This window comes from Rhinopithecus bieti, unplaced genomic scaffold (genome assembly GCF_001698545.2).
Source record: "Rhinopithecus bieti isolate Rb0 unplaced genomic scaffold, ASM169854v2 scaffold_52032, whole genome shotgun sequence".
Taxonomy (NCBI): domain Eukaryota; kingdom Metazoa; phylum Chordata; class Mammalia; order Primates; family Cercopithecidae; genus Rhinopithecus; species Rhinopithecus bieti.
In genome coordinates this window covers 1,167,165-1,193,490 of record NW_016821592.1, presented here as the reverse complement: position 1 = coordinate 1,193,490, position 26,326 = coordinate 1,167,165, and the positions used below count along the sequence as shown (strand labels likewise).

At 37.0% G+C, this 26,326-nt stretch overlaps 1 protein-coding gene across 6 annotated transcripts in view; it reads left to right on the top strand.

Moving 5' to 3' along the window:
• Nucleotides 1-26,326, top strand: part of RMDN2 (regulator of microtubule dynamics 2) — a 90,818-nt gene that overhangs the window by 25,763 nt on the left and 38,729 nt on the right. For 3 of the 6 annotated variants that reach the window (XM_017860432.1, XM_017860430.1, XM_017860429.1), the window contains exon 3: nucleotides 25,891-26,065. In XM_017860432.1, coding sequence (XP_017715921.1) covers nucleotides 25,891-26,065 — 175 coding nt within the window. Of the gene's footprint in view, nucleotides 1-4,283; nucleotides 4,412-5,347; nucleotides 6,317-25,890; nucleotides 26,066-26,326 lie in introns of those variants that run through there. The other 3 variants (XM_017860428.1, XM_017860427.1, XM_017860433.1) reach the window with 2 other exon arrangements.

The window sequence follows — 26,326 nt, the reverse complement described above, 5'->3', positions numbered from 1 at the left end:
AGGAGAATGGCGTGAGCCCGGGAGGCGGAGGTTGCAGTGAGCCAAGATCGCACCACTGCACTCCAGCCTGGGCGACAGAGTGAGATTCCACCTCAAAAAAAAAAAAAAAAAGAAAGAAAGAAAAAAGAAAGTAGATACCTTTGTGGGTGTAGGAGTTGGAAGTTGAAAGAGTTCCTGGCTTATAACTTTAGTTTTTTCAGAGAGGGTGGACTGTAGGCCATCTGCTAGGGTGGAGGTGAATGGACACTGACACATTTGAGGAAGAAGAGTGAGATGCTTTATTTTTCTCTTCCCTATACTATCCCTCTCCTGTCCTCTATCAGTTTCCATGTCTTAGGACTTTGACCTCCTTAAGAATCTGCACTAATGTGTTTGCTGTGGTGTTCCCAGTGCTTAGCACAGTTTATCATTCAGCACATGATACATTATCATGAAGTATTTGCGTTAATGATGAACATGTGAAGGAAGAACGTTTGGAAGAGCAGGTGTGGAGAGTAGAAGAGGTAATTAACTAGAAACATTAATAAGGATTACCCAGGAGGTGGTTTCCCCATTTGAGATTCAAGACTACGTGCCAGTCTTCACTGTTGGATGATTCTGTTTTTCAATAGTTATTGCCATTTCATATGAGAGTAAGAACCCTGGTGGTTGAATTGATCCAGATTTGGGGATTTTTAGGGTGAGCTTGATAGAGAGGCAAAAGGCGGAGGATGTGGAGAGTATAGAGAAGAAAACAAATTATCTAATGTTGCTAGAATGCATATATACTTGTTGGCCTGGAATACGTACTTTTTGTTTTCATTGTTTCAAAACTACTTCCAGCTTGTTTTTGCATCATTTCAAACCCTTGATTGTGTCCTGTTCTATATTCTTGACTAGAATGCTTTTAGTGAATTTATTTTATTTTTTGAAATTATTTTTTTAATTTTGATTTTTGTAGATTTAGAGAGTAAAAATGCAGTTCTGTTACATGGCTGTTTTGCAAAGTATGAGCTTTTAGTGTAACTATCACCCAAATAGTGTACATTGTACCCGTTAGGTAATTTCTCATCCCTCACCTCCTCCCACCCTCCCACCTTTAGAAGTGTCTACTGTCTGTTATTCCATGCTCAATGTCCATGTGTACACATTATTTAGTTCCTTATGAATGAGAATATGTAGTATTCGACTCTCTGTTTCTGAGTTATTCAGTGAATTAATTTTAATAACCTTCTTTCTCTCAAAAGAAAATAATACATGGATGAGAAAATTCTGAAAGTAGAATTTCTATAAAATAGAAATAACCAATATTTGTGCTATATTCATAAAAAAGCCATACTTCTTCTGCCTCGCAAGTCACATACAGACAGCTGTGTCATCTTGGTAACCAACTGCAAACAGGGAACTTACGTGGATAGAGTGTAATGTTGTAGTGAAAGGAAATACAGCAGTTTACCTGGTGCTAATTTAAAAATGAATATTGCTGTTACTGTCCACAATCAGGCACATTTGATAAACTATTTATAAAAACAACTAAATTAATGTAATGAATTGAATAGTTTGTATTATTATTATTGAAGAATAATACTACACTCAGATCAACTACAGATGTGTGTTTTTCAATAGCTGAATTCAGAGTACTTCACAATATTTGTTTTGAATAATGTGGAAAAACTTAACATTTGTCAATTCAAGTTAACTCAATTTTTAGTTTGGGACTTGTTCTTTGTGTTAAGGTTTCAGTCCCAGTCAGGGCTCTCCCCTTGTGCCTCCAACTTCTCCCCATGTGTAATATAGATTCTCTGAAGAGACTTGTCATCTCGGTTCCAGGAGGGGGACATCAGTCCTGGTATTGTTCCCTGTCTTTTCTAGACTCCAGCTTAGATAGGCAGCTTCTATGAGGTACCTCCAAAGACGCTTCTGCCTTGACTCTGGGGGTCGTCAATGACCCATATGTTCTGGAACAGAGCTACTCAAACTGTGGTCTGTGGACCAGCAACATCAGCATCCCGTCTTGCCTGTGGGAGTGTGGGAAATGCACATTCTCAGGACACACCTCGGACCTAGCGAATCGGAATGTCTGGGAGCAGTGCTCAGGAATCTGCATTTTAACAAGCTCTGTGAATGACTCTTATACACCCTAACATTTGAGAAGCTTTGTTCTAGAAGACTTTTTAACATCCACCTGAGCAATCATGATGAACTTTTCATTTTAATGAGTGGTAATTATGGTTAGAGATAAACAAAAGGTTCATTGGGCATAGTGAGTATAATGATGAAATATTGACCTTGGTGAGAATAGAGTGGCTGTTGTAGAAAAGGAGGAGGTTTGGGTGGCCATAGGGCATGATAAAAGCAGAAGGTACCTGGGGTCATAGAATTGATAATGAAGAGAATTGGGAATGAATTGAAGGATGAACATGTTTTAGATGCTTGTCATTATAAGGGGTTACTATTTGCTTTTGGGCTAAGTCTAATTTTGGTTCTCTTAAAAATAAGCCAAAAGGAGGCAATTTGCAGACATTTAGAGGGTTAGGTAAGTTCTTCACCTAGAACAATATTAAACAGCTTCTAGATATTATCTGTACTGGTATGATATTTCTTTTCTGATGTCTGAGCAGATCTGGATCTTCTTCCTCATCCCCCAAGTGCACCACACCCAAACACCTTTTGTTTGTGTCTGGATAATCATAGATTTGCTTGAATAGGGTCGAGGGAGTGATCTGACCTCTTTATTACCTCCACTGAGCAGCAATGATTAACAATGTTGAGATTTAGTTACAAAAAATTATTTCCTTTGGGGTAGCTCAGTGAGCAGATGCTTCTTTCAGAGTCCATTGGTGGGAGTGTTAAACAACAAGCTGGCCCAATTTTTCAAAGAAAATTTCTTAGAGAAACTATAAGCATTACATATTCTGTTCTTGCAATGTGCAGAAGAGATCCTTTTGGAAAATGACAATCAGACCTTAGTGTGGCTTAAGAACAAAAGACAGTAATCTCACAAGAGAGGGAAAATTTAATAGATTGCTACAGAGACAGACAGTCCTCCTTGGGCTTCTTGTGCTCCCAGACATCTTGCTACATGAGCCACGCATGTAAGGCCCTGGTCATTCTTTATGTGGGCCATTTTTCAGGGTTGTGTTGAGCAACCTTGAAGAATGAGTTACTGTTTCCCTTCAGGACCAAGAGCAGGTTTAGCAGGTTTGCTTACTACTTACTGTAAAAGTGGTAGATCATTTCAGCTCAACTTTCTTTCCTGTAACACAATCCACTGTGAATGCAAGTGTCCTTGGGCCCTCTGCATTGCCCCTGTGGCAATGTGGGACCCAGGAAAACCAATATAAATGTCCTGGTGATCATGCTGCTTTGCTGTGCTGTAAGTAATGTAAGTCTTCTGTCTCTAACCCAGGAATCTCATGTCTTCTGCCGGCATCCATGAAACAGTAAGAGATTAATTTATTAGTTTGTATGTAAACTAAAATCAAATTACAAGTCCGACCATTGTATGCTGAACATTAGAGAGAGCTTTGGGTCTCTTAAAAGGAATTTGTTCAAGGGTTTCCTGCATTAGGGTGTTAGGAAGGGAGCAAAGGCTAGAGGTGGTAGTAGTATTTAGGATTAGGAGATTGCACAGTAAAAGAAAGTATTTGAGGGGGTGTTTCATGTCATAGGTAGTTATACAAATACACATATACCTGTTATGGGGACAGTAACCCAAATTGGTTTGGATAAGAAAGGATAGTGTTTCTTTTCTAATAACTGTTAACCTTGCGTTTAGGTGAGTATCAGTTGTTCTGAGGAGTAATCGTGGCACAGCATAGCCCCGTAATCTGTACAAATGGCCCAAGCAGTCAGATGGCATACTTTACTGCTAAGGTGGATGAGGCTTGTTTCATTTGTGGGGGCAAGGACATGTGCTACTTATTAAACTTTTTTTTCTCTGCTCAATGTATCTTTAGGCCAAAGTCTCTAACAGTTGCTTTTCCATATCACTGAAGGATGCAAAAATCTGGGGTAAAGAATGTTCGAGTGAAAGAAGAAGGAGTTAGTAGGACAGGGATGTGGAAGGCAGCTGGTGAGAGAGATGGTCCAAGGTAAAGGATTGTGCAGATGTCATATATGTTATTGTCCTCATCCAGCTGTTTTCCCACCCCTGGATTTGTTGGATAACTGCTTGAACAGTGAAGGTAGAAACACATTCCACAGCCATGTGAATTCCAACTTCTGAGAAAGCTGAGCTACAGAACAGTTCTAATATAAACTGATGTAATGAGATTCTAGAGTCTGCTGTCACCACATTCTGTGTTGTTACCGTGTTAACTCCATATGCAGCTTGAGCATTCAGTCTTCTGTTTATGGCTTAAAGATGATGGCCTAGAAGGGAGGGGAGAGACTTACTTTGGATTAAATTCAAAATGGGAAAATGCTTAAGGTAAGCCTTAAAAAAAACTTCAACATATGCTAAAAGAACATTGAAAATATTCATAAACCAACCTTTAGTGCTTCCTTTAGTTTCCCATAATAACTAGATATCCTGGACTGTCCAGATATTTACTTAAATCATTATCCCCAGAGAGATTCTGCTTCATCCATGGTTAATATTTTAAAATACAATTAGTCAACAGAATATAAGTTTATTCTCCTTAACTCCTTTAAATACAGTAGTTTAGTAGTCTCAAACAGATATTGTGGTTTATTACTTTTTTTTTTTTTGAGAAGGAGTCTCACTTGTCACCCAGGCTGGAGTGCGGTGGTGCGATCTTGGCTCACGGCAACCTCTGACTTCTGGGTTGACACCATTCTCCCGCCTCAGCCTCCCGAGTAGCTGGGACTACAGGTGCCCACCACTACGACCGGCTAATTTTTTTATATTTTTAGTAGAGACGGGGTTTCACTGTGTTAGCCAGGATGGTCTCGATCTCCTGACTTCGTGATCCACCCGCCTCAGCCTCCCAAAGTGCTAGGATTAGAGGCGTGAGCCACTGCGCCCGGCCTGGTTTATTATTTTTAAAACCAGTTCTGTCTTTTCCTTTAAGAATCTTTTTGTTCTGGTATCCTGGCATATGCTTCCCCTGATCTTTCTACCTGCTTCCCTGATTTTATGAACTTCTCTTCCCAAGGTTTAATAGAGTGGGTAGGTACTATGTAGGCAGAAATAAGCTTTTAGACTTGTGTATTCTTTTGAGTACATCTGTGTGACCATTAGCTTCAGCTCCCCTTTCTTATTCCCTGCTGTTTCCATATTTGTATGGAAACAGTACCAGCTGGTAGACACCAAAAGGTGGATATTATCCTTCAGGAGGCTTGGCAGGTCTCCACTCTGCTCCCTATTTTTTTTTTTCTTCATTTGACCCTTTTCTCACTCTAGCTGCTGCAAAGAGGACCAGAGCTTCCAGCGATGTTCTCCAGAAGATCAAGTTACTACAGACGCCCAGCATCGTGGAACCTCTTCTATTTCACAACCAAATATATCTCTTGGTCATAAAACGTCTTATTCCCCTGTAACATGTAAAGTCAATTCAGCCAAAGCAAGTAGAAGGTTATTATCTCTATCAAGTCCATCTTTCTCTGAAAGAAGATGTTCTTTATTTGTTGGATTTCAAAAAAGAAATGCTTCCCCATACCGGCAACAAAGTAGAGCTAACTTTGATTCTGAAGAAGACACAAGCTTCACTGATTTAAAATCTTCCTCAGACCATTTTGGTAGCTTTATGTCCTGCAGAAGACGTTTCTCATCCCGTAAACTAAGTATAGTTTCCTATTACAAGAGTGCCAATTTTTTTGATCCTCAAGCAAGTGGCCAGAATATGTTTAATCTAAAAGAAATCAAAATCTTTTCTAAAACCTCAAATAATACTGATGCTAAAAAACATATAACCATCTCTGCTCCTGAATATAACACTAACAATTTTAAGAATTTTGAAACAAACACTACTTCTCCAGCCTTTGGGAACACTATTGATACAGCCTCCTATCAACAAAGCACATCATCCTTCTTTTCTCTTGCAAGTGATATTTCCTCTCCCAATCAACAAAATGGAATTGCCACTGATATTCAACAAAGGGGCCAATTATGTAAAGATTTAAAAGATTTCCTTCATCCTGGTACTGAAAGTTACAGCACAGATCATTCTCCAATCACCATTCAACAGCATCCCTCTCAAAGTGGAACTTTCCCATTCCTCCATAAAGCTGGATTTTCTTCATCTTATAAAAATTCTGGTTGCTTTATCCCATTTCAAAACGAAGTAACTTCAGGCCCATCTGAAGATGAAGACTTTGCTGTCTTGTTTCAAGATGAAGACAGATCTTCACCTATTGAAATTCCTAAAATAAGGTCACCTCAGACTTTACCCTGTCTTAGAAGGGTACCTCAAATAGTTTTCCCACCAGTCACTTTCATAGTCTGTAGAATTCATTTCTCATAACTCCCCTTTCCTCACCAAGCTTCACTGCATTTTCTGAAAAAGATTCCTACATTGCAGTATAAATTTAATTGCTATACTTTTGAAAGTTAGTTTGCTGATGTTATTGGAGTATGGAAGTCAAAGATGATTTTGTTTTAAGCTTTTTTCAGATTTACTGCTTAAAGATGGGCTAATCTCAGATTTCTGAGTGACTGATGTAATACTTTTGTGGTCTGAAAATAGCATCAAGCCTTGATGTGTGGACCTTCTAAAAGTAATACATTCTTTGAGAGTTTAGTATCCCCTTTTATCATACTCTAATTGTTAGAAATAGTCTTCTTACATAATCTCTAGAGTTATATTCATCAGTACACACATTTTCATATATATCAGCCTTGCTAGCTATATTTCTCATGCCCGATGTTCCACTGACAGATGATGTTTTTATTAACACAAGAATCAAATTAGAAGTTAAAAATGTTTAGTGGAATATATAGAATATTTCGAAACCAGATATTTTAACTAAGTAATTTTAATACACATTCATGTATGTGCAAATCTGGGCATTCAAGGAATTCTGAAATCAGGAAAAGTATGTATTAGTCTCCCAAAATTTTAATTTTAAAGATGAATGTTTTTCCATTTTTCCTTTGATTAAACAAGACCTTATTATAAAGCTATCAAAGTAACTAATGAAGAAAAAATGCCATGTAGCAATTGAAACAATCTTAGCTTACGAATACAATAGATTTTATAGGAGGAAAATGAATTTGGATTATTCTTAATATGATCCTAATAAAATGTTCCAAATTTTGATCTGGGCACTAATGGTGTGTATTTTTACTTTTGAGTTTTTCTCTTCTTCTTAGCCATGTGTCTTAAAAAATTGGTCTTTTGATTTTAATTTTAAAATTGTGATAAATACAAAAGTTACCATCTTAACCATTTTAAAATGTGTGTTTCAGTGACATTAAGTACATTCACATTGTTGTACAGCCATCACCACCATCCGTTTCCACAACTCTTTTCATCTTGGAAAACTGAAACTAAACTCTCCACCCATTAGATAAGAACTCTCTACTCCGCTCTCTCCCTAGCCCTTGTCAACCATCACTCTACTTTATATATATGATTTTGGCTACTGCAAGTACCTCATATAAGGGGAATCATATGGTATTTTGTGACCAGCTTATTTCACTTAGCATAGTGTATAATGTCCTCAAAGTTCATTCGTGTTTTAGCATATGTCAGAATGTCCTTCCTTTTTAAGGCTGAATAATATTCCACTGTATGTATATATCACATTTTGCATATCCTTTATCCATCAGTGGACAATTTGGGGCACTTCCATGTTTAACTATTGTGAATAATGCACTATCTATGAACATGTGCATGCAACTATCTGTTCGAAGCCTTGCTTTCAACTCTTTTGAGTATATATCCAGAAGTGGAATTATTGGATCATATGGTAATTATATTTTAATTTTTTGAGGAACCACCATATTGTTTTCCATAGTGGCTGCACCATTTTACATTTGCACCAAGAATGTAGAAGGATTCCAATTTCTCCACTACCTTACCAACACTTACTATTTTGTTTTGTTTTGTTATAGTAGCCATCCTAATGGGTATGAGGTGGCATCTCATTGTGGGTTTTTATTTGAATATCCCTAATGATTAGTAACATTAAACATCTTTTTGTGTGACTGCTGCCTATTTGTATCCCTTCTTTGGAGAAATGCCAATTCAAGTCTCTTGATCATTTTTTTTAAATCAGGTTTTATTTTGTTGTTGATTTGTAGGAGTTCTTTATATATTTTGGATATTGACACTTTAAAAAAGATATAATTTGCAAATATTTTCTCCCAATGTGTAGGTTGCCTTTTTGCTGAGTATGTCCTTTGATTCTTAGAAGTTTTGGATTTTGAGGTAGTCTAGTTTATCAATTTTTTCTTTTATTGCCTATGCTTTTAGTGCCATAATCAATAAATCATTGCCAAATCTACTGTTGCGTTATGTTTTAAGAGTTTCATAGCTTTAGGTTTTACATTTAGGTATTTGATGCATTTTGAGTTAATTTTTGTGTGTGATATTAAGTAATGGTCTTACTTCATTCTTTTATATGTGAATATCCAGTTTTCTCACCACCGTTTGTTGAAGAGATTACCCTTTCTCCTTTGAATGATCTTGGAACCTTTGTCAAAAGTCATGTGATCATATATGTGTGGTTGACTTCTGGGCTTTCCATTTTCTTTCACTGGCCTATGCATCTGTCTTTACACCACACTGTACCACACTGTTTGGTTACTGTAGCTTTGTAGTAAGTTTGAAAATCAGGAGGTGTGAGACCTCCAACTTTGTTTTTATTTTTCAAGATTATTTTGGCCATTTGGGGTGTCTTGGAATTCCAAATGAATTTCAGGATAGATGTTTCTATTTCTACAAAAAATACTGGGATTTTCAGAGGGATTGCATTGCATCTGTAGATTATTTTGGGTAGGATTGACATCTTAACATTATAAACTTTCAAATCCACAAACATGGGATGTCTTTCTATTTGTATCTTATTTAAATTCTTTCAACAGTGTTTTGTAGTTTTCAGCGTACAGGTTTTTCATCTCAGTTAAGTTTATTTCTAAGTATTTTACACTTTTGATGCAATTATAAGTGAAAGTATTTTTATAATTCTTTCCAGATAGCTCATTGTTAATGCATAGAAAACACCTGATTTTGTGTGTTGATTTTCTATCCTGCAACTTTGCTGAATTTTGTTAATTCTTATTTTGTATATGTGTGTGAAATATTTAGGGTTTTTTTTCTACCAATAAGATTGTGTTGTCTGTGATCAGAGGATAACTTTGTTTCTCCCTAATTTGGATGCCTTTTATTTCATCATCTTGCCTAGTTGCACTGGCTAGGACTTTTAGTACTATGTTGACTAGAAGTGATAAAGAGCACCCTTGTCTTGTTCCTAATCTTAAGAAGAAAGCTTTCAGCTTTTCACCATTGACTATGATGTCAGCTGTGGACTTTTCACATATGGCCTTTAATATATTGAAGCAGTTAATTTTTATTCCTAGTTTGTTGAGTGCTTTTATCATAAAAAGGTGATAAATTTTGTCAAATGCTTTTTCTGCATCAATGGAGATGATCATGGGTTGTTTTTCCCTTCATTTTGTTTATGTTGTATTGATGTGGTTTGACTGTGTCCCCACCCAAATCTCAACTTGAATTGTATGTCCAGAATTCCCACATGTTGTGGAAGGGACCCAGGGGGAGGTAATTAAATCATGGGGGGCAATCTTTCCTGTGCAATTCTCATGATAATAAGTCTCACGAGATCTGACGGAGGTATTTGTCCTAATGGTACCCCTCCCCTTGCTCCCTACCCCCTGACAGCCCCCAGTGTGTGATGTTCCCCTCCCTGTGTCCATGTGTTCTCATTGTTCAACTCTTACTTATGAGTGAGAACAAGCAGTGTTTGGTTTTCTGTTCCTGTGTTAGTTTGCTGAGAATGATGGTTTCCAGCTTCACCATGTCTCTGCAAATACCTAACATAGATGATGGGTTGATGGGTGCAGCAAACCACCATGGCACATATCTACCTATGCATATATCTGTATAGTAGAATGCTTTATAATCCTTTGGGTATATACACATTAATGGGATTGCTGGGTCAAATGATATTTCTGGTTATAGATCCTTGAGGAATTGCCACAGTCTTCCACAATGGTTAAACTAATTTACACTCCCACCAACAGTGTAAAAGTGTTCCTATTTCTCCACATCCTCTCCAGCATCTGTTGTTTCCTGACATTTTAATTATCGCCATTCTAACTGGCGTGAGATGGTATCTCATTATGGTTTTGATTTGCATTTCTCTAACGACCAGTGATGATGAGGTTTTTTTCATATGTTTGTTGGCCACATAAATGTCTTCTTTTAAGAAGTGTCTGTTCATATTCTTCACCCACTTTTTGATAGGGTTGTTTGGTTTTTTTCTTGTAAATTTATTTAAGTTCCTTGTAGATTCTTGATATTAGCCCTTTGTCAGATGGATAGATTGCAGAAATTTTCTCCCACTCTGTAGGTTGTCTCACACTCTGTAGGTTCCCACTCTGTAGGTTTTTCCCACTCTGTTCACTCTGATGGTAGTTTCTTTTACTGTGCAGAAGTTCTTTAGTTTAATTAGATCCAGTTTGTCTATTTTGGCTTTTGTTGCAATTGCTTTTGGTGTTTTAGTCATGAAGTCTTTGCCCATGCCTATGTCCTGAATGGTATTGCCTAGGTTTTCTTCTAGGGTTTTATGGCTTTAGGTCTTACATTTAAGTCTTTGATCCTTCTTGAGTTGATTTTTGTATAAGATGTAAGGAAGGGATCCAGTTTCAGTTTTCTGCATATGGATGGCTAGCCAGTTTTCCCAACACCATTTATTAANAACTTGTTATTGTTCTATTCAGGGATTTGACTTCTTCCTGGTTTAGTCTTGGGAGGGTGTGTGTGTCCAGGAATTTATCCATTTCTTGTGGATTTTCTAGTTTATTTGCATAGAGGTGTTTATAGTATTCTCTGATGGTAGTTTGTATTTCTGTGGGATCAGTGGTAATATCCCTTTTATCATGTTTTATTGTGTCTATTTAATTCTTCTCTCTTTTCTTCTTTATTAGTCTTGCTAGCAGTCTATCTAATTTGTTGATCTTCTCAAAAAACCAACTCCTGGATTCACTGATGTTTTTTGAAGGATTTTTCATGTCTGTATCTCCTTCAGTTCTGCTCTGATCTTAGATATTTCTCATCTTGTGCTCGGTTTTGAATTTATTTGCTGTTGCTGCTCTAGTTCTTTTAATTGTGATGTTAAGGTGTCAATTTTAGATATTTCTCACTTTCTCTTGTGGGCCTTTAGTGCTATAAATTTCCCTCTAATCACTGCTTTAGCTGTGTCCCAGAGATTCTGGTATGTTTTATCTTTGTTCTTATTGATTTCAAAGAACTTATTTATTTCTGCCTTGATTTTGTTTATTACCCAGTAGTCATTCAGGAGCACGTTTTTCCATTTCCGTGTAGTTGTGCAGTTTTGAGTGAATTTCTTAATCTTGAGTTCTAATTTTATTGCACTGTGGTCTGAGAGACTGTTTGTTATGATTTGTGCTCTTTTACATTTGCTGATTAGTGTTTTACTTCCAATTATGCGGTCAGTATTTGAATAAATGCTATGTGGTGCTGAGAAGAATGTATATTCTGTTGATTTGGGGTGGATATTTCTGTAGATGTCTATTAGGTCCTCTTGATCCAGAGCTGAATTAAAGTCCTGAATATCCTTGTTAATTTTCTATCTCATTGATCTGTCTAATATTGACAGTGGGGTTTTAAAGTCTCCCACTGTTAATATGTGGTAGTGTAAGTCTCTTTGTAGTTCTCTAAGAACTTGCTTTATGAATCTGGGTGTTCTTGTACTGGGTGCATATATATTTAGAATAGTTAGCTCTTCTTGTTGCAGTAATCCCCTTACCGTTATGTAATGACCTTGATTTTTTGATTTTGTTGGTTTAAAGTCTGTTTTTCAGAGACTAGGATTGCAACCCCTGCTTCTTTCTATCTTTCTTTTTTTCTTTCCATTTGCTTGATAAATATTCTTCCATCCCATTATTTTGAGCCTATGTGTATCTTTGCACATGATATGGGTCTCCTGAATACTGCACACCAATGGGTCTTGACTGTTTATCCAATTTGCCAGTCTGTGTCTTTTAATTAGGGAATTTAGTCCATTTATATTTAAGGTTAATATGTGTCTTTTAATTGGGGCACTTAGCCCATTTACATTTAAGGTTAGTATTGTTATGTGTGAATTTGATCCTGTCATCATGATTCCAGCTGGTTATTTTGCACATTAGTTGATGCAGTTTCTTCATTGTGTCATTGGTCTGTGTATTTTGGTATGTTTTGCAGTGGCTGGTACTGGTTTTCCTTTCCATATTTAGTGCTTCCTTCAGGAACTCTTGTAAGGCAGGCCTGGTGGTTACCAAATCCCTCACCATTTGCTTGTCTGTGAAGGATTTTATTTCTCCTTCACTTATGAAGCTTAGTTTGGCTCAATATGAAATTCTGGGTTGAAAATTCTTTTTTTAAGAAAGTTGAATATTAGCCGCCACTCTCTTCTGGCTTGTAANTATTGTTATGTGTGAATTTGATCCTGTCATCATGATTCCAGCTGGTTATTTTGCACATTAGTTGATGCAGTTTCTTCATTGTGTCATTGGTCTGTGTATTTTGGTATGTTTTGCAGTGGCTGGTACTGGTTTTCCTTTCCATATTTAGTGCTTCCTTCAGGAACTCTTGTAAGGCAGGCCTGGTGGTTACCAAATCCCTCACCATTTGCTTGTCTGTGAAGGATTTTATTTCTCCTTCACTTATGAAGCTTAGTTTGGCTCAATATGAAATTCTGGGTTGAAAATTCTTTTTTTAAGAAAGTTGAATATTAGCCGCCACTCTCTTCTGGCTTGTAGAGTTTCTGCAGAGAGATCTCCTGTTAGTCTGATGGGCTTCCCTTTGTTGGTAACCTGACCTTTCTCTCTGGCTGCCCTTAACATTTTTTGTTTGTTTCAAGCTTGGTGAATCAAATGATTATGTTTCTTGGGGTTGCTCTTCTCGAGGAGTATCTTTGTGGTGTTCTCTGTATTTTCCAAATTTTAGTGTTGGCCTGTCTTGCTATGTTGGGGGAGTTCTGGATAATACCCTGAAGAGTGTTTTCCAACTTGGTTCCATTCTCCCAATCACTTTCAGGTACACCAATCAAACACAGGTTTGGTCTTTTCACATAGTCCCATGTTTCTTGGAAGATTTGTTTGTTCCTTTGCATTCTTTTTTCTCTAATCTTGTCTTTACGCTTTATTTCATTAAGTTAATTTGCAATATCTGATGTCCTTTCTTCTGCTTGATTGATTTGGTTATTATACTTGTGTATGCTTCATGAAGTTTTTATGCTGTGTTTTTCAACTCCATCAGGTCATTTATGTTCTTCCCTAAACTGGTTATTCTAGTTAGCAATTCCTCTAATCTTTTATCAAGGTTCTTAGCTTCCTTGTATTGGGTTAGGACATGCTCCTTTAGCTTGGAGAAGTTTGTTATTACCCACCTTCTGAAGCCTACTTTTGTCAGTTCGTCAAAGTCATTCTCCATCCAGCTTTGTTCCCTTGCTGGCAAGGAGTTGTGATCCTTTGGAGGAGAAGAGGCATTCCGGATTTTGGAATTTTCAGCATTTTTGCACTGGTTCTTCCTCATCTTCATAGATTTATCTACCTTTGATCTTTGATGGTGAGGGCCTTAGGATGGGTTTTGCATGGGTGTCTTTTTTGCTGATTTTGATGGTTTTGCTTTCTGTTTGTTAGTTTTCCTTCTAACAGTCAGCTCCCTCTTCTGCAGATCTGCTGGAGTTTGCTGGAGGTCCACTCCAGACACTGTTTGCTGGGGTATCACCAGCAGAGGCTGCCGAACAGCAAAGATTGCTGCCTGCTCCTTCCTCTGGAAGCTTTGTCCCAGAGAGGCACCTGCCAGATGCTGACGAGCTCTCCTCTATGAGGTGTCTGTCAACCTCTGCTTTGAGATGTCTCCTCGTTAGGAGGCACCAGGGTCAGGAACTTACTTGAGGAGGCAATCTCTCCCTTAGCAGAGCTCGAGTGCTGTAGTGGGAGATCTGCTGCTCTCTTCAGAGCCAGCCAGCAGGAACGTTTAAGTCTGCTGAAGCTGTGCCCACAGCCGCCACTTCCCCCAGGTGCTCTGTCCCAGGGTGATAGGAGTTTTATCTATAAGCCCCTGACTGGGGCTGCTACCTTTCTTTCAGAGATTTCCCACCCAGAGAGGAGGAATCTAGAGAGGCAGTCTGACTACAGTGGCTTTGCTGCACTGCCCTGGGCTCCACCCAGTCCGAACTTCTTGGTGGCTTTGTTTACACTGTCTGGGGAAAACCGGGGCTCAAGCCTCAGTAGTGGCAGATGCCCCTCCCCTACCAAGCTCAAATGTCCCAGGTAGACTTCAGACTGCTGTGCTGGCAGTGGGTATTTCCAGCCAGTGGATCTTAGCTTGCTGGGCTGCATGGGGGTGGGATCCCCCAAGCAAGAACACCTGACTCCCTGGCTTTGGCCCCCTTCCCAGGGGAGTGAACAGTTCTGTCTTTCTGGGGTTCACACCCCAGGTACAACTGGGGTACAAAAAAAAAAAAAACTTCTGCAGCTACCTCAGTGTCTGCTCAAATGGCTGCCCGGTTTTGTGCTTGAAACCCAGGGCCCTGGTGGTGTAAGCACCCAAGGGAATCTCCTGGTCTGCGGGTTGCAAAAAGCATAGGAAAAGCGTAGCATCCAGACTGGATAGCACCGTTGCTCATGGCACAGACCCTCATGGCTTCGCTTGGCTCGGGGAGGGAGTTCCCCAATGCCCCACCCTCTTCAGCTCACTGTCTGTGGGCTGCACCCACTGTCTAACCAGTCCCAATGAGATGAACTGGTTACCTCAAGTGGAAATGCAGAAATCACCTGCCTTCTGTGTTGGTCTCGCTGGGAGCTGCAGACTGGAGGTGTTCCTATTCAGCCATCTTGCTTGGAACCATGGAAGCATCTTTTTTCAAATCTAGGGCTCCATGAAACATTTTGAAAACCATTGATCTGTGGTTAATAGTTGGCAGTTAAGCCTGAGCTTCTCCAGATGCTTCTGTTACTATACCCTTGGATTTATTAATTTGGCTTCATACACGTGAGTTTCTTTGGTTGAGTCCATTATACAAAAATCTTCCTTCTTTTAATGTAAGCATTTCCAGGTATAAATTTTCCTCCTATCACCTCTTTTGCTACATCCCATAAGTTTTTGGTATGTTATGTTTTCATTTTCATTTGACCCAAGATGTTTTCTTATTTGCCTTGTGATTGCATCTTTGGTCCATTAGTTGTTTAAAAGTATGTTTTTTAATTCTCACATATTTATGGATTTTCCAATTTTTCTTCTGCCGATTTCTAGTTTCATTTTTATTGTGATCCAGAAAATATGCTTTGTATAATTTCTATATTTGTAAATTAACTAAGACTTATTTCATGGCCTAATATATTATCTACTTGGAGAATATTCCACATGCATTTGAGAAGAATGTGTATTCTGTTGTTATTGGGTGGCATTGTCTATATATGTTGTTAGGTCCTGCAGGTTTATAGGTCTATAGTGATGTTTAAGTCCTCTGTTTCCTTACTGATCATCTGCCTGGTTGTTTTATCCATTATTAAAATTGGGTCATTGAATTCATTTACTATTACTTTATTATTAAAGTAACGGTATTACTATGGTATTATTATTTTACTTTTACTATTATTGTGTTGCTGTCTATTTCTTCAATTCTGTCAGTGTTTGCTTCACGTATTTAGGAAGTATGATGTTGAGTGCATTTAGTGTTATTGTTGTATCTTCTTGGTGAATTGGCTCTTTTATTATCTCATGCCTTTGTCTCTTGTACAATTTTTGACTTAAAGTCTATTTTGTCTAATAGTATAGCCACTCCCACTCTCTTTTGTTTACTATTTTCATGAAACATCTTTTTCTGTCCTTTCACATTCAACATATGTGTTTTACATCAAAATTAGTCTCTTTTAGACAGCATATAGTTAAATCCCAATTTTTTAAATCCATTCTACCAATATATCTTTTGATTGAGGAATTTAATTCCATTTATATTTAAAGTCATTACAGATAGGAAAGGACTTATTGTTTCATTTTGTTATTGGTTTTGTATATACCATAGATTTTTTTGGTCCCTCGTTTTCTCCCTTGTTGCCTCTCTTTGTGTTTAGTTGTTTTTTTTTTTTACATATATTCTATAAATATTTTTTGTGGTTGCCATGGGGATTATTCATAGCATCCTAAAGTTATAACAACATATTTTGAATTCATACCAACTTAACTTTAATTGCATACAAAAATTCTACTCCTTTCCAACTCCACCACTTGTATATTTTGTTGATATTACAAATTACATCTTTATGTTGTATAATCATTAATATAGATTCATAATTACTTTATGCTTTTCTGTTTAGATCATGTAAAAGAATAAAAAACCTGGGTGCGGTGGCTCAAGCCTGTAATCCCAGCACTTTGGGAGGCCGAGGTGGGCGGATCACGAGGTCAGGAGATCGAGACCATCCTAGCTAACGCGGTGAAACCCCGTCTCTACTAAAAAAAAAATACAAAAACTAGCCAGGCGAGGTGGCGGGTGCCTGTAGTCCCAGCTACTCGGGAGGCTGAGGCAGGAGAATGGCGTGAACCCTGGAGGCCAAGCTTGCAATGAGCTGAGATCCGGCCACTGCACTCCAGCCTGGGTGACAGAGCGAGACTCCATCTCAAAAAAAAAAAAAAAAAAAAGAATAAAAAGTGGAGTTATGAACCAAACTTACAATAATTCTGATTTTTGTATTTGCCCATGTCTTTACCAGAGAATATTATATTTGTGTATGGTTCAAGTTACTGTCTAAGGTCCTTTTTGTTTCAGCTTGAGGGACTCCTTTTAGCATTTATTGTAGGGAAATTCTAGTGATAATGAACTTCCTCAGCTTTTATTTAGAAATATTTTAATTTCCCCCTCATTTTTAAAGGACAGTTTTGCTGTTTATAGAAATCTCAGTTGATAGGTTTCTCTTTTCTTTGAGCACTTTGAATATATCATCCCATTGCCTTCTGGCCTACAAGATTTCTGCTGAGAAATCTGCTGATAATTTTATTGAGGAATCCTTAAATGTAATGAGTTGCTTTTCTTCTGCTCCTTTTGAGACTCTTTTTGTCTTTAGCATTCAGTACTTCAACTATGATGTTCTTAGTGTGGAACTCTTTGGGTTTATCCCACTTGGAGTTTGTTAAGTTATTGCATTTGTGGCCGGGCGCGGTGGCTCACCCCTGTAATCCCAGCACTTTTGGAGGCCGAGGCAGGTAGATCAGGAGGTCAGATCGAGACCATCTTGGCTTACATGGTGAAACCCTGTCTCTACTAAAAATACAAAGATTAGCTGGGTGTGGTGGCGGGCACCTGTAGTCCCAGCTACTCGGGAGGCTGAGGCAGGAGAATGGCATGAACCCTGGAGGCAGAGCTTGCAGTGAGCCGATACCATGCCACTGCGCTCCAGCCTGGGCAACAGAGCGAGACTGTGTCTCCAAAAAAAGAAAAGAAAAGAAAGTTCTTGCATTTGTATTTCATTGTGTTTCCTAGATTTGGGCTTTGGCCATTGTTTCTTCAAATTAGCTTACTGCCACTTTCTCTCTCTCCTCCTTCTGGAACCCCTACAATATGTGTATATGTCTGCTTCATGAGGCCCCATAAGTCCTTTAGGCTCTATTTACTTTTTTTTTTTCATTTTTTATTCTTTTTGTTCCTCAGAACTAATATTTTCAAATGGCCTGTCTTAAAGTTTGCCTGATTTGTTTTTCACCTGTTTGAGTCTTCTGTTGGTCCCTTCCAGTAAATTTTTAGTTTGGTTATCATATGAGGGGTCTTCAAAAAGTTCATGGAAAATGAATATTATGAAGAAGCTATGCACTTGTTTCACAGTTTTTTGCACCAGAATAAGCTTATGCTAACTCACCATAATATATTTGAAAAGGATCTAGTTTGAGACACTAAGAAGGATAAAACATTAGTTTGAAAAGAGCCCCTATCAGAGCAACATGCGTTCTACTAAAATTGAAGTAAGAACAAACATCAAATTTATGGTGAAACTTGGGTGGAAGAATGGTGAAATCATTGATGCTTCACAAAAAGTTTATGGGGACAGTGCCCAAAAGAAATAAGCCAAATGAGGCCGGGTGCGGTGGCTCAAGCCTGTAATCCCAGCACTTTGGGAGGCTGAGACGGGCGGATCACGAGGTCAGGAGATCAAGACCATCCTGGCTAACCCGGTGAAACTCTGTCTCTACTAAAAAATACAAAAAAACTAGCCGGGCGAGGTGGCGGGCGCCTGCAGTCCCAGCTTCTTGGGAGGCTGAGGCAGGAGAATGGCATAAACCCGGGAGGTGGAGCTTGCAGTGAGCTGAGATCCGGCCACTGCACTCCAGCCTGGGCAGCAGAGCGAGACTCCGTCTCAAAAAAAAAAAAAAAAAAAGAAAGAAAGAAGCCAAATGGAGAACTCATTTTAAGAAGGGATGAGATGATGTTAGAGATGAAGCCCACAGAGACACATCCACATCAATTTGCAAGGAAAAAATTAATTTTGTTTGTATCCTCTAATTGAAGAAAACCAATGATTAACAGCAGAAATAATAGATAGTACCATAGACATCTCTATTGGTTCTCTTTATACTATTGTGACTAAAAAATTAAACAAACTTTCCATTGAATTGGTGCTAAAACTGTTGCATCAGATCAGCTGCAGACAAGCACAGAGCTTTCAAGAGAAATTTTTAACAAGTGGGATGAAGATCTTGAAGCATTTCTTTAAGGAATCATAACAAGAGATGAAACATGGCCTTCCCAGTCCAATCCTGAAGACAAAGTACAATCAAAGCAATGGCTACCAAGAGGTGAAAGTGGTCTAGTCAAAGCAAAAGCAGACTGGTCAAGAGCAATGTCATGGCAACAGATTTTTGGATGCTCAAGGTATTTTGCTTGTTGACTTTCTGGAAGACCAAAGAATGATGACATCTACTTATTATGAAAGTGTTTTGAGAAAGTTAGTCAAAGCTTTAGTAGGAAAATTCTGGGAAAAGCGTCATCAGAGTATTCTCCACCATGACGATACTCCTGCTCATTCCTCTCATCAAACAAGGGCAATTTTGCAAGAGTTTCTTTTGGTGGGAAATCATTAGGCTTCCACCTTAGAGTCCTCATTGGATTTGACTCTTTTCAACTTTTGTTTCCTAATCTTAAAAAAAAAAAGTTTTTTAAAGCACCAATTTTTCTTCAGTTAATAATGTATAAAAGACAACATTGATATGGTTCAATTCCCAGGACCCTCAGTTCTTTAGAGATGGACTAAATGGCTGGTATCTTCACTTACAAAATTGTCTTGACCTTAACGAATTATGTGCTGAGAAATAAAGTTTATGTATTGTATTTTTATCTTTTAATTCCTTTTTTCCATGAACTTTTTGAAGTCCCCTCATACTTACCAAAGCTCTAGATGACATAAAATTTCAGGACATGTTGTATGTGATAGTTTCTAGGTCTCCCACAAAGATACTTCAGAAAATCTGTTGTTAGGCTAGGTGCAGTGGCTCAAGGCCGGGCAGTGGCTCAAGCCTGTAATCCCAGCACTTTGGGAGGAAGAGGTGGGCAGATCACTTGAGGTCAGGCATTCGAGACCAGCCTGGCCAACATGGTGAAACCTGGTCTCTACTAAAAATACAAAAAAATTAGCTGGGCACAGTGGCGGGTACCTGTAATCCCAGCTACTCAGGAGGCTGAGGCAGAAGAATCGCTTGAACCCGGAGGCGTAGGCAGCAACGAGCCGTGATCACGCCGCTGCACTGTAGCCTCGGTGACAGAGCGAGACTCTGTCTCAAAAAAAAGAGAAAGTCTGTTGTTGTTTACTTGGTGTTTTCATGGGGAAATGAGGACCTATTTCAATGTAACTCATTCCTGATGTACTTCTGTAAATACACTTTTATTTTCACAGTAAATAATGTCATTTTTTTCCTAACTAATGCAACTATCCTTTCAGAGATGCTGTTGTTGCTATTGAAATAAACAGTTGATCATGCAGAGTTGAAGGGATAGGCATGGTTTTTATGAAAATTTAGAGCAGAAGAGAGGACCAGAAAAGTATATGTAGAACAAATGTTTGTAAACAAATTTGACATCTTAAGATGAACTTCTCTAGACCTGCTGAAAGGCTATTAGAAAATTCTAGGTTTGACATCAGATAATCTATGAAATGCTTTTGGGAGGAGGGCTGGGTAGTACAAATCTAATTTCTAACCCAAAGTTAATAAATACAGTCAAATTTTCCCAATGATGCATGGATATGTCCTATTTTTAAAATTCTCTTTCAGAACTTTATCATAATTTTCTGAGAAATACCCAGTTTTAAATAGAAGATCCCTGTTCAAAGTAGGAAACCAATTTTCCCACAGCTGTTTTTTTTTTAATATGGGAAGAGACTAGCCTACATGTTCTCTTTTGTTGCCCGGTTTGCCTGGTGCTATGCCAATACCACATTGACCCAATTTCTTTAGCTTTATCCTTTATACTGCAGTCCTGATATTGTTTCTTCAAACTTGTCTTGGCTCTTCTTGCACTTGCCTTTCCATATGAATTTTAGGGTCAGGTCTGTTCCATAGAAAATTCCACTGGAATTTTTCTTAGAATTGCATAAAAAGTGTTAATTAATGTAGAGCCTTATGAAATTGTTCTAATTAAATTTTCCTATCCAAGAATATATTGTTTTCCATTTACTTAGGTATTCTTTAATGTTCTCAGATATTATTTTGTAATTTTCTCCAGAAAAGTCATTTTAAAACTTCTGTGAATTTTTTTCATAGGTATCTTGTATTTTTCCTACTATTGTAAATGCTACATTTTTATAAAATTTTGTTTTCTTGTTTTATAGAGTATAAGAACACAATTGATTTTGGAAGATTGATTATAAATCTTAATTAGTTCTAATTACCTATATGTAAATTTTGTTAGGTCCTCTACTGAATGACCTTCAAAAAATAAGATTGTTTCTTCTTTCCAATTATTATAATTTTTTGCTTTTCTTTTAATATTGTGCCAAAAAGACCTCCAGTACAATGTCGNTTAATTAATGTAGAGCCTTATGAAATTGTTCTAATTAAATTTTCCTATCCAAGAATATATTGTTTTCCATTTACTTAGGTATTCTTTAATGTTCTCAGATATTATTTTGTAATTTTCTCCAGAAAAGTCATTTTAAAACTTCTGTGAATTTTTTTCATAGGTATCTTGTATTTTTCCTACTATTGTAAATGCTACATTTTTATAAAATTTTGTTTTCTTGTTTTATAGAGTATAAGAACACAATTGATTTTGGAAGATTGATTATAAATCTTAATTAGTTCTAATTACCTATATGTAAATTTTGTTAGGTCCTCTACTGAATGACCTTCAAAAAATAAGATTGTTTCTTCTTTCCAATTATTATAATTTTTTGCTTTTCTTTTAATATTGTGCCAAAAAGACCTCCAGTACAATGTCGAATAGAAAAGCAATATTGGACATTTTTTTCTATTCTTGATTTTGAAGAGACTGCTTCTAATGTTTCATAATTAAGTGTGAAATGTATTACTGTTTTTAGTTTATAGCCTTTTTCAGGTTTGAAAGGCGCCTCCCTCCCTCCCTTCCTTCCTTCCTTCCTATGTTTTCTTTCTTTTTTTTTCTCTCCTGCTTACTTCCTTGCTTTCTCTTTCTTTCCTTCCTTTCCCTTTCCCATTTCTTTTCCCTTTCCCTTTTCAACAGTTTCTTGCTCTCCCAGGCTGGAGTGCAGTGGCACAATCATAGATTACTGCAGCCTCGACTTTCTATGCTCAAGCAATCCTCTCACCTCGCCCTCCTGAGTAGTTGGAACTATGGGTGTGGGCGCTAAACCCAGCTAATTTTTTTTTATTTTTTGAAGAGACAGTGTTTTGCCATTTTGCCCTGGCTGGTTTTGGACTCCTGGGCTCAAGTGATGTTCCTGCCTCCTGAAGTGCTGGGAATGTATATACCGCACCTGGCTCCCTTCTATTTCTTGCTTAAGGTTTTGGCATTTCTTTTGTCCTGAAGTGGTGTTGGAATTTATTGGAAAAAAAATTTTTTTGGTAATGACTGAAATGATCAGATAGGTCTCATCTGTTGCGCCGGAGAAATTGTCTAATGTCAAACGGTGCTTGTAATTTCTAGTATAATCTCAATTTGGCTGTAATACATAATTTTATGTTTGTTGCAATTGCTTGATTGATATTTTATTGAGGATTTTTGCATTTATGTTTATGTGTAAGATTGGCCTATAATTTTATTTTGTTATATTCATGTTTGGTTTTGTGTCAGTTATATTAGTTTTATAAAATAAACCTGAGGGGCATTCCGTCTTTAGTAATTCTTTCGAAGAATTTGAATAAGCCTAATTCTTTGGATATATGGCAGATTTCACAATAAAACTATTCTATGTGTGCATGGGAGAGAGAATGAGAGCAAGAGATAGAGAGCAAGTTGGAGTAGATACATAATTCTGATGTAATTCATTTAATGGCTATAGCAACATTTGAGTTTTTGTTCTTATAAAGAATAACATAAAGATAATAGCTTTGTAGCTTTGTAAAAGCTATATATTATTTGTTACCATAAAGATCCATCTTTTAAATTATTTAATTTGGTGGTTTTAATTTATTTGCAGTTGCCCATTTTAAATTGAATTATTTGTCTTTTATTGTTGAATTGTTTTATATATATTTTGTATACAAGTCTCTTATCAGATACATGATTCATAACGTATTTTCTTCTATTCTTTGGGTTATCTTTTCACTTTTTTAATGGTGTCTTTTGAAGCACCTAAGTTTTTCATTTTGATAAAGTCTAATTTATACAGTTTTTTCTTTTGTCACGTGTGCTTGTGATGTCATGTCTAAGAAACCATTGCCTAATCCAAGATCACAAATATTTGCTCCTGTGTTTTCTTATGAGAACGAAAACGTATACATATGAAATGTTGTCAAACATTTTATAGTTCTAGCTCTTACACTTAAGTTTGATACATTTTGAGTTAATATTTTATATATGATAGGAAGTGAGAGTTCATTTTTTGCATTTGCTTATCCATTTGTTCTAGCACTATTTGTTGAAGAGTATTGTTTCCACTACTAAATTGTCTTGGCACTCTTATCAAAATAAACCGATTATAATTTTAAGAATTTATTTCTCGACCCTTAATTCTGAATAGATGATCCATAATGTCTATTTCATATGTCTTACCCCAAGGACTAAAATATATTCATCTGTATTTTGTACTAGATTTTTAAAATATATAATATTTTCTTATACTATCCAGAGTTATGTTTCTTAAAATACAAGGTAGAGTTTCAATTTCATCTTTTCCATAGAAAGAACCATTTTCCTAGCTGAATGCCAGAATTTCCTGCTAATCTTACATGCCGACTCTCCCATGTACCACATTTTCATATATGTGTGGGTCTCTTTCTAGGCTCTGTTCTGTTTCATCATTCACTCATCTATTCCTGTACCAATACCACACTGTCTTTAATTATTATAGCTTCATAGTAGATCCTAATATCTGGTGGGGTAAGTCTTCTCCCCTTGGTCCCTTTCTTTAAGAGTGTTTTGGCTGTCCTGGGCTCTTTGCTTTTTCATATAACTTTTAGAATCATTTTATTTAATTCTATGAAAATTCCTATTAGGCTTATAAAGTTTGAATTGCATTGAATCTATAGATTAACCTGGAAAGAATTCACATATTTATGATACTAGGTCTTCTAAACCATGAACATGATATATTTCTCCATGAATTTAGGTCACTTTATAAACATCTTTTAATATGGTTTTATAATTTTCTCCATTGAATTTTCATATGTCTTGTTAGATTTATTCCTAGCCATTTGATATTCTCTGCGGTCATTGCAAATTGAAGGTTTTATGTAATTATGTTTGTAGTTTTTTGCTGATATGTAGAAATTAAACTGACTTTCATAAGTTAATCTTATATTCAGCCAATTTGGTAAACTCTTCTATTAATCATAATTTATAGATTTTTTGTTTTTATATAAATAATCATAACATCTGCAATAGTAAGATTACATTTGAACAAAGATATGAAATATGCAAAGAAGTAAACTATATGAATATCTGGAGAACATACCAGCCAGAAGAAAAAGAAAATACAAAGGGTTTAAAGCAGGAACATGACTGATATGTTCAAGGAATATCAAGGATTAGTTAGAGTTTCTGGAATGCTGTGAGCAAGCAGGAAAGTGATAGAAGATAAGGCCAGAGGTTTGGGACCAGATTATGTTAGGTCTTGTAGACCACTGAAAGGGATTAGGTTTTCACTCTGACTTGGGCATCTGTTGGAGGGTTTTGAGCAAAGGAGTGACGTGATCTGAGTTATTCTTACTACTGTGTTGAGAATAGAATATAAGGGTCAAGGATTAAAGCAAAGAGGTGTGATAAGGGGTCATTGCAGTAATCCAGATGAGATAATGGAAACTCAGACTAAGGTGGTAGTGGGGAGAGGTGGGGAGAAGTGGCTAGATTCTGGATGTATTTTGAAGATAGAACCAACAGAATTTGCTAACAGACTGGGTATTGCTTAAGGAAAGAAAAGAGAAGCCTCAAGGATGATTCCAAGTTTTTTGGTTTGAGCAATTGGAAGAGTAGCGTTTCCATTAGTAAAGAATGTTATTGAAGAAGTGGGAGATCAGTTCATACAGTGTCTTCTTTATAAGGCATATGAAAGAAATTTAAGAACTTGCTTTGTCAGTATTTTTGTTTGTTTCTATCTAATGGGAGCTGCAAGTTGTGAAACTGCATTGGCTAGAAAATGAAGAACATTTGTGTCCTTTGTAGCAAAGTAATAGCTATCTAAAATTTATGTGTGTTTTATATTGACTTCATTCACATTTGGCCTTTCTCTTTTTTACTACTTTCTAATGTATTCTCTTCTATGTTATATATCCTTGTATACCTCCTTAAAACCTTTTTAGAACAGAGTCTGAATTAATAAAAAAAAGTTGTTTGCATTGTTTGCTGGCAAAAATGAAATATGGGCGATAGTATTAATTTTTAAAAACCAAGTTAAAATTTAAATTTAGAACATCATCTTGAACTATAAATATGTGTTTGTGTGAGTTTACACACTCACAATTTTGAGTACCTGCTGACTTCCTATAACTCTGTATCATCCATTCACCAACATTCAGTGAACAGTGCTGTTCTATGCACTTGATACATCAGTTAATGAACCTACCCTTCAGGGAGCTTGCATTCTACTGGGGAGGATACTGACAAACAGCACATGTAGTAAATTAGTAAATTACACAGTGTGTTAGAAGGTAATACATGCTATGGGGGAAAAGAAAAAGCATGATAAGGGAGGTTAGAGATGAAGGGAATATGGGGATTGTGGTGTTAGAGTGGTCTAGATGGGCCACATTGAGAAAATGAAATTGGAGCAGAGACTTGAAGGAGTGAGTTGTGTAGCTGTCTAAGGGAACAGCATTTCATTAGAGGGAAAGGCAAGTGCAGGTTCCAAGGTAGGCACGTGCTTAGAATATTGAAGGAATAGCTAGGTGACCTGTGTGGATTTGAATGAGTGAGAAGAGTGGTAGGAAATGAGAGAAAAGAGGTAATGGGATCGAGGGCAAATTGCGCAGGGACTTGTAGCCTTCTGTTAGGACTAGAGCTTTTTCTGAGTGAAGTGGGTGCCACTGCAGAGTTTCAAGCATAAGAGGGGCATGATTTGACTTGCATTTTAAAAGGATTGCTCTGGCTGTTATACATAACTTTCAAAGAAGTTGATGATTATTTCTGCGATTTTAGGTATATTACAGCTAATACTGACACAGAAGAACAGAGTTTTCCAGTCCCTAAGGCGTTTAACACACATGTAGAGGAATTAAATTTAGATGTCCTTCTTCAGAAGGTAGATCATTTACGTATGAGCGAGTCTGGCAAGTCGGAGAGTTTTGAACTACTTTGTGACCACAAAGAAAAGGTAAGAGACATGACAATAGCACTTCGTATAGTTTCATTTTTTAATTTAATCTGCCATCTCATTCAGTTATGACTACAATAATTGTGTCATGGTTCCTTCCCACAAGCTAAATGATTGATGTAAAATTTCTCTATAAAATGACTAAAATTGTTTTAAATTTATGTTATTTTTTATTTAAAATGACTAAAATTTTAAAAAAGTAAACATAAAAGTTTGTTAGACTCTAAGGTCATAAAATGAGAACCAGAGCTATATTTATGC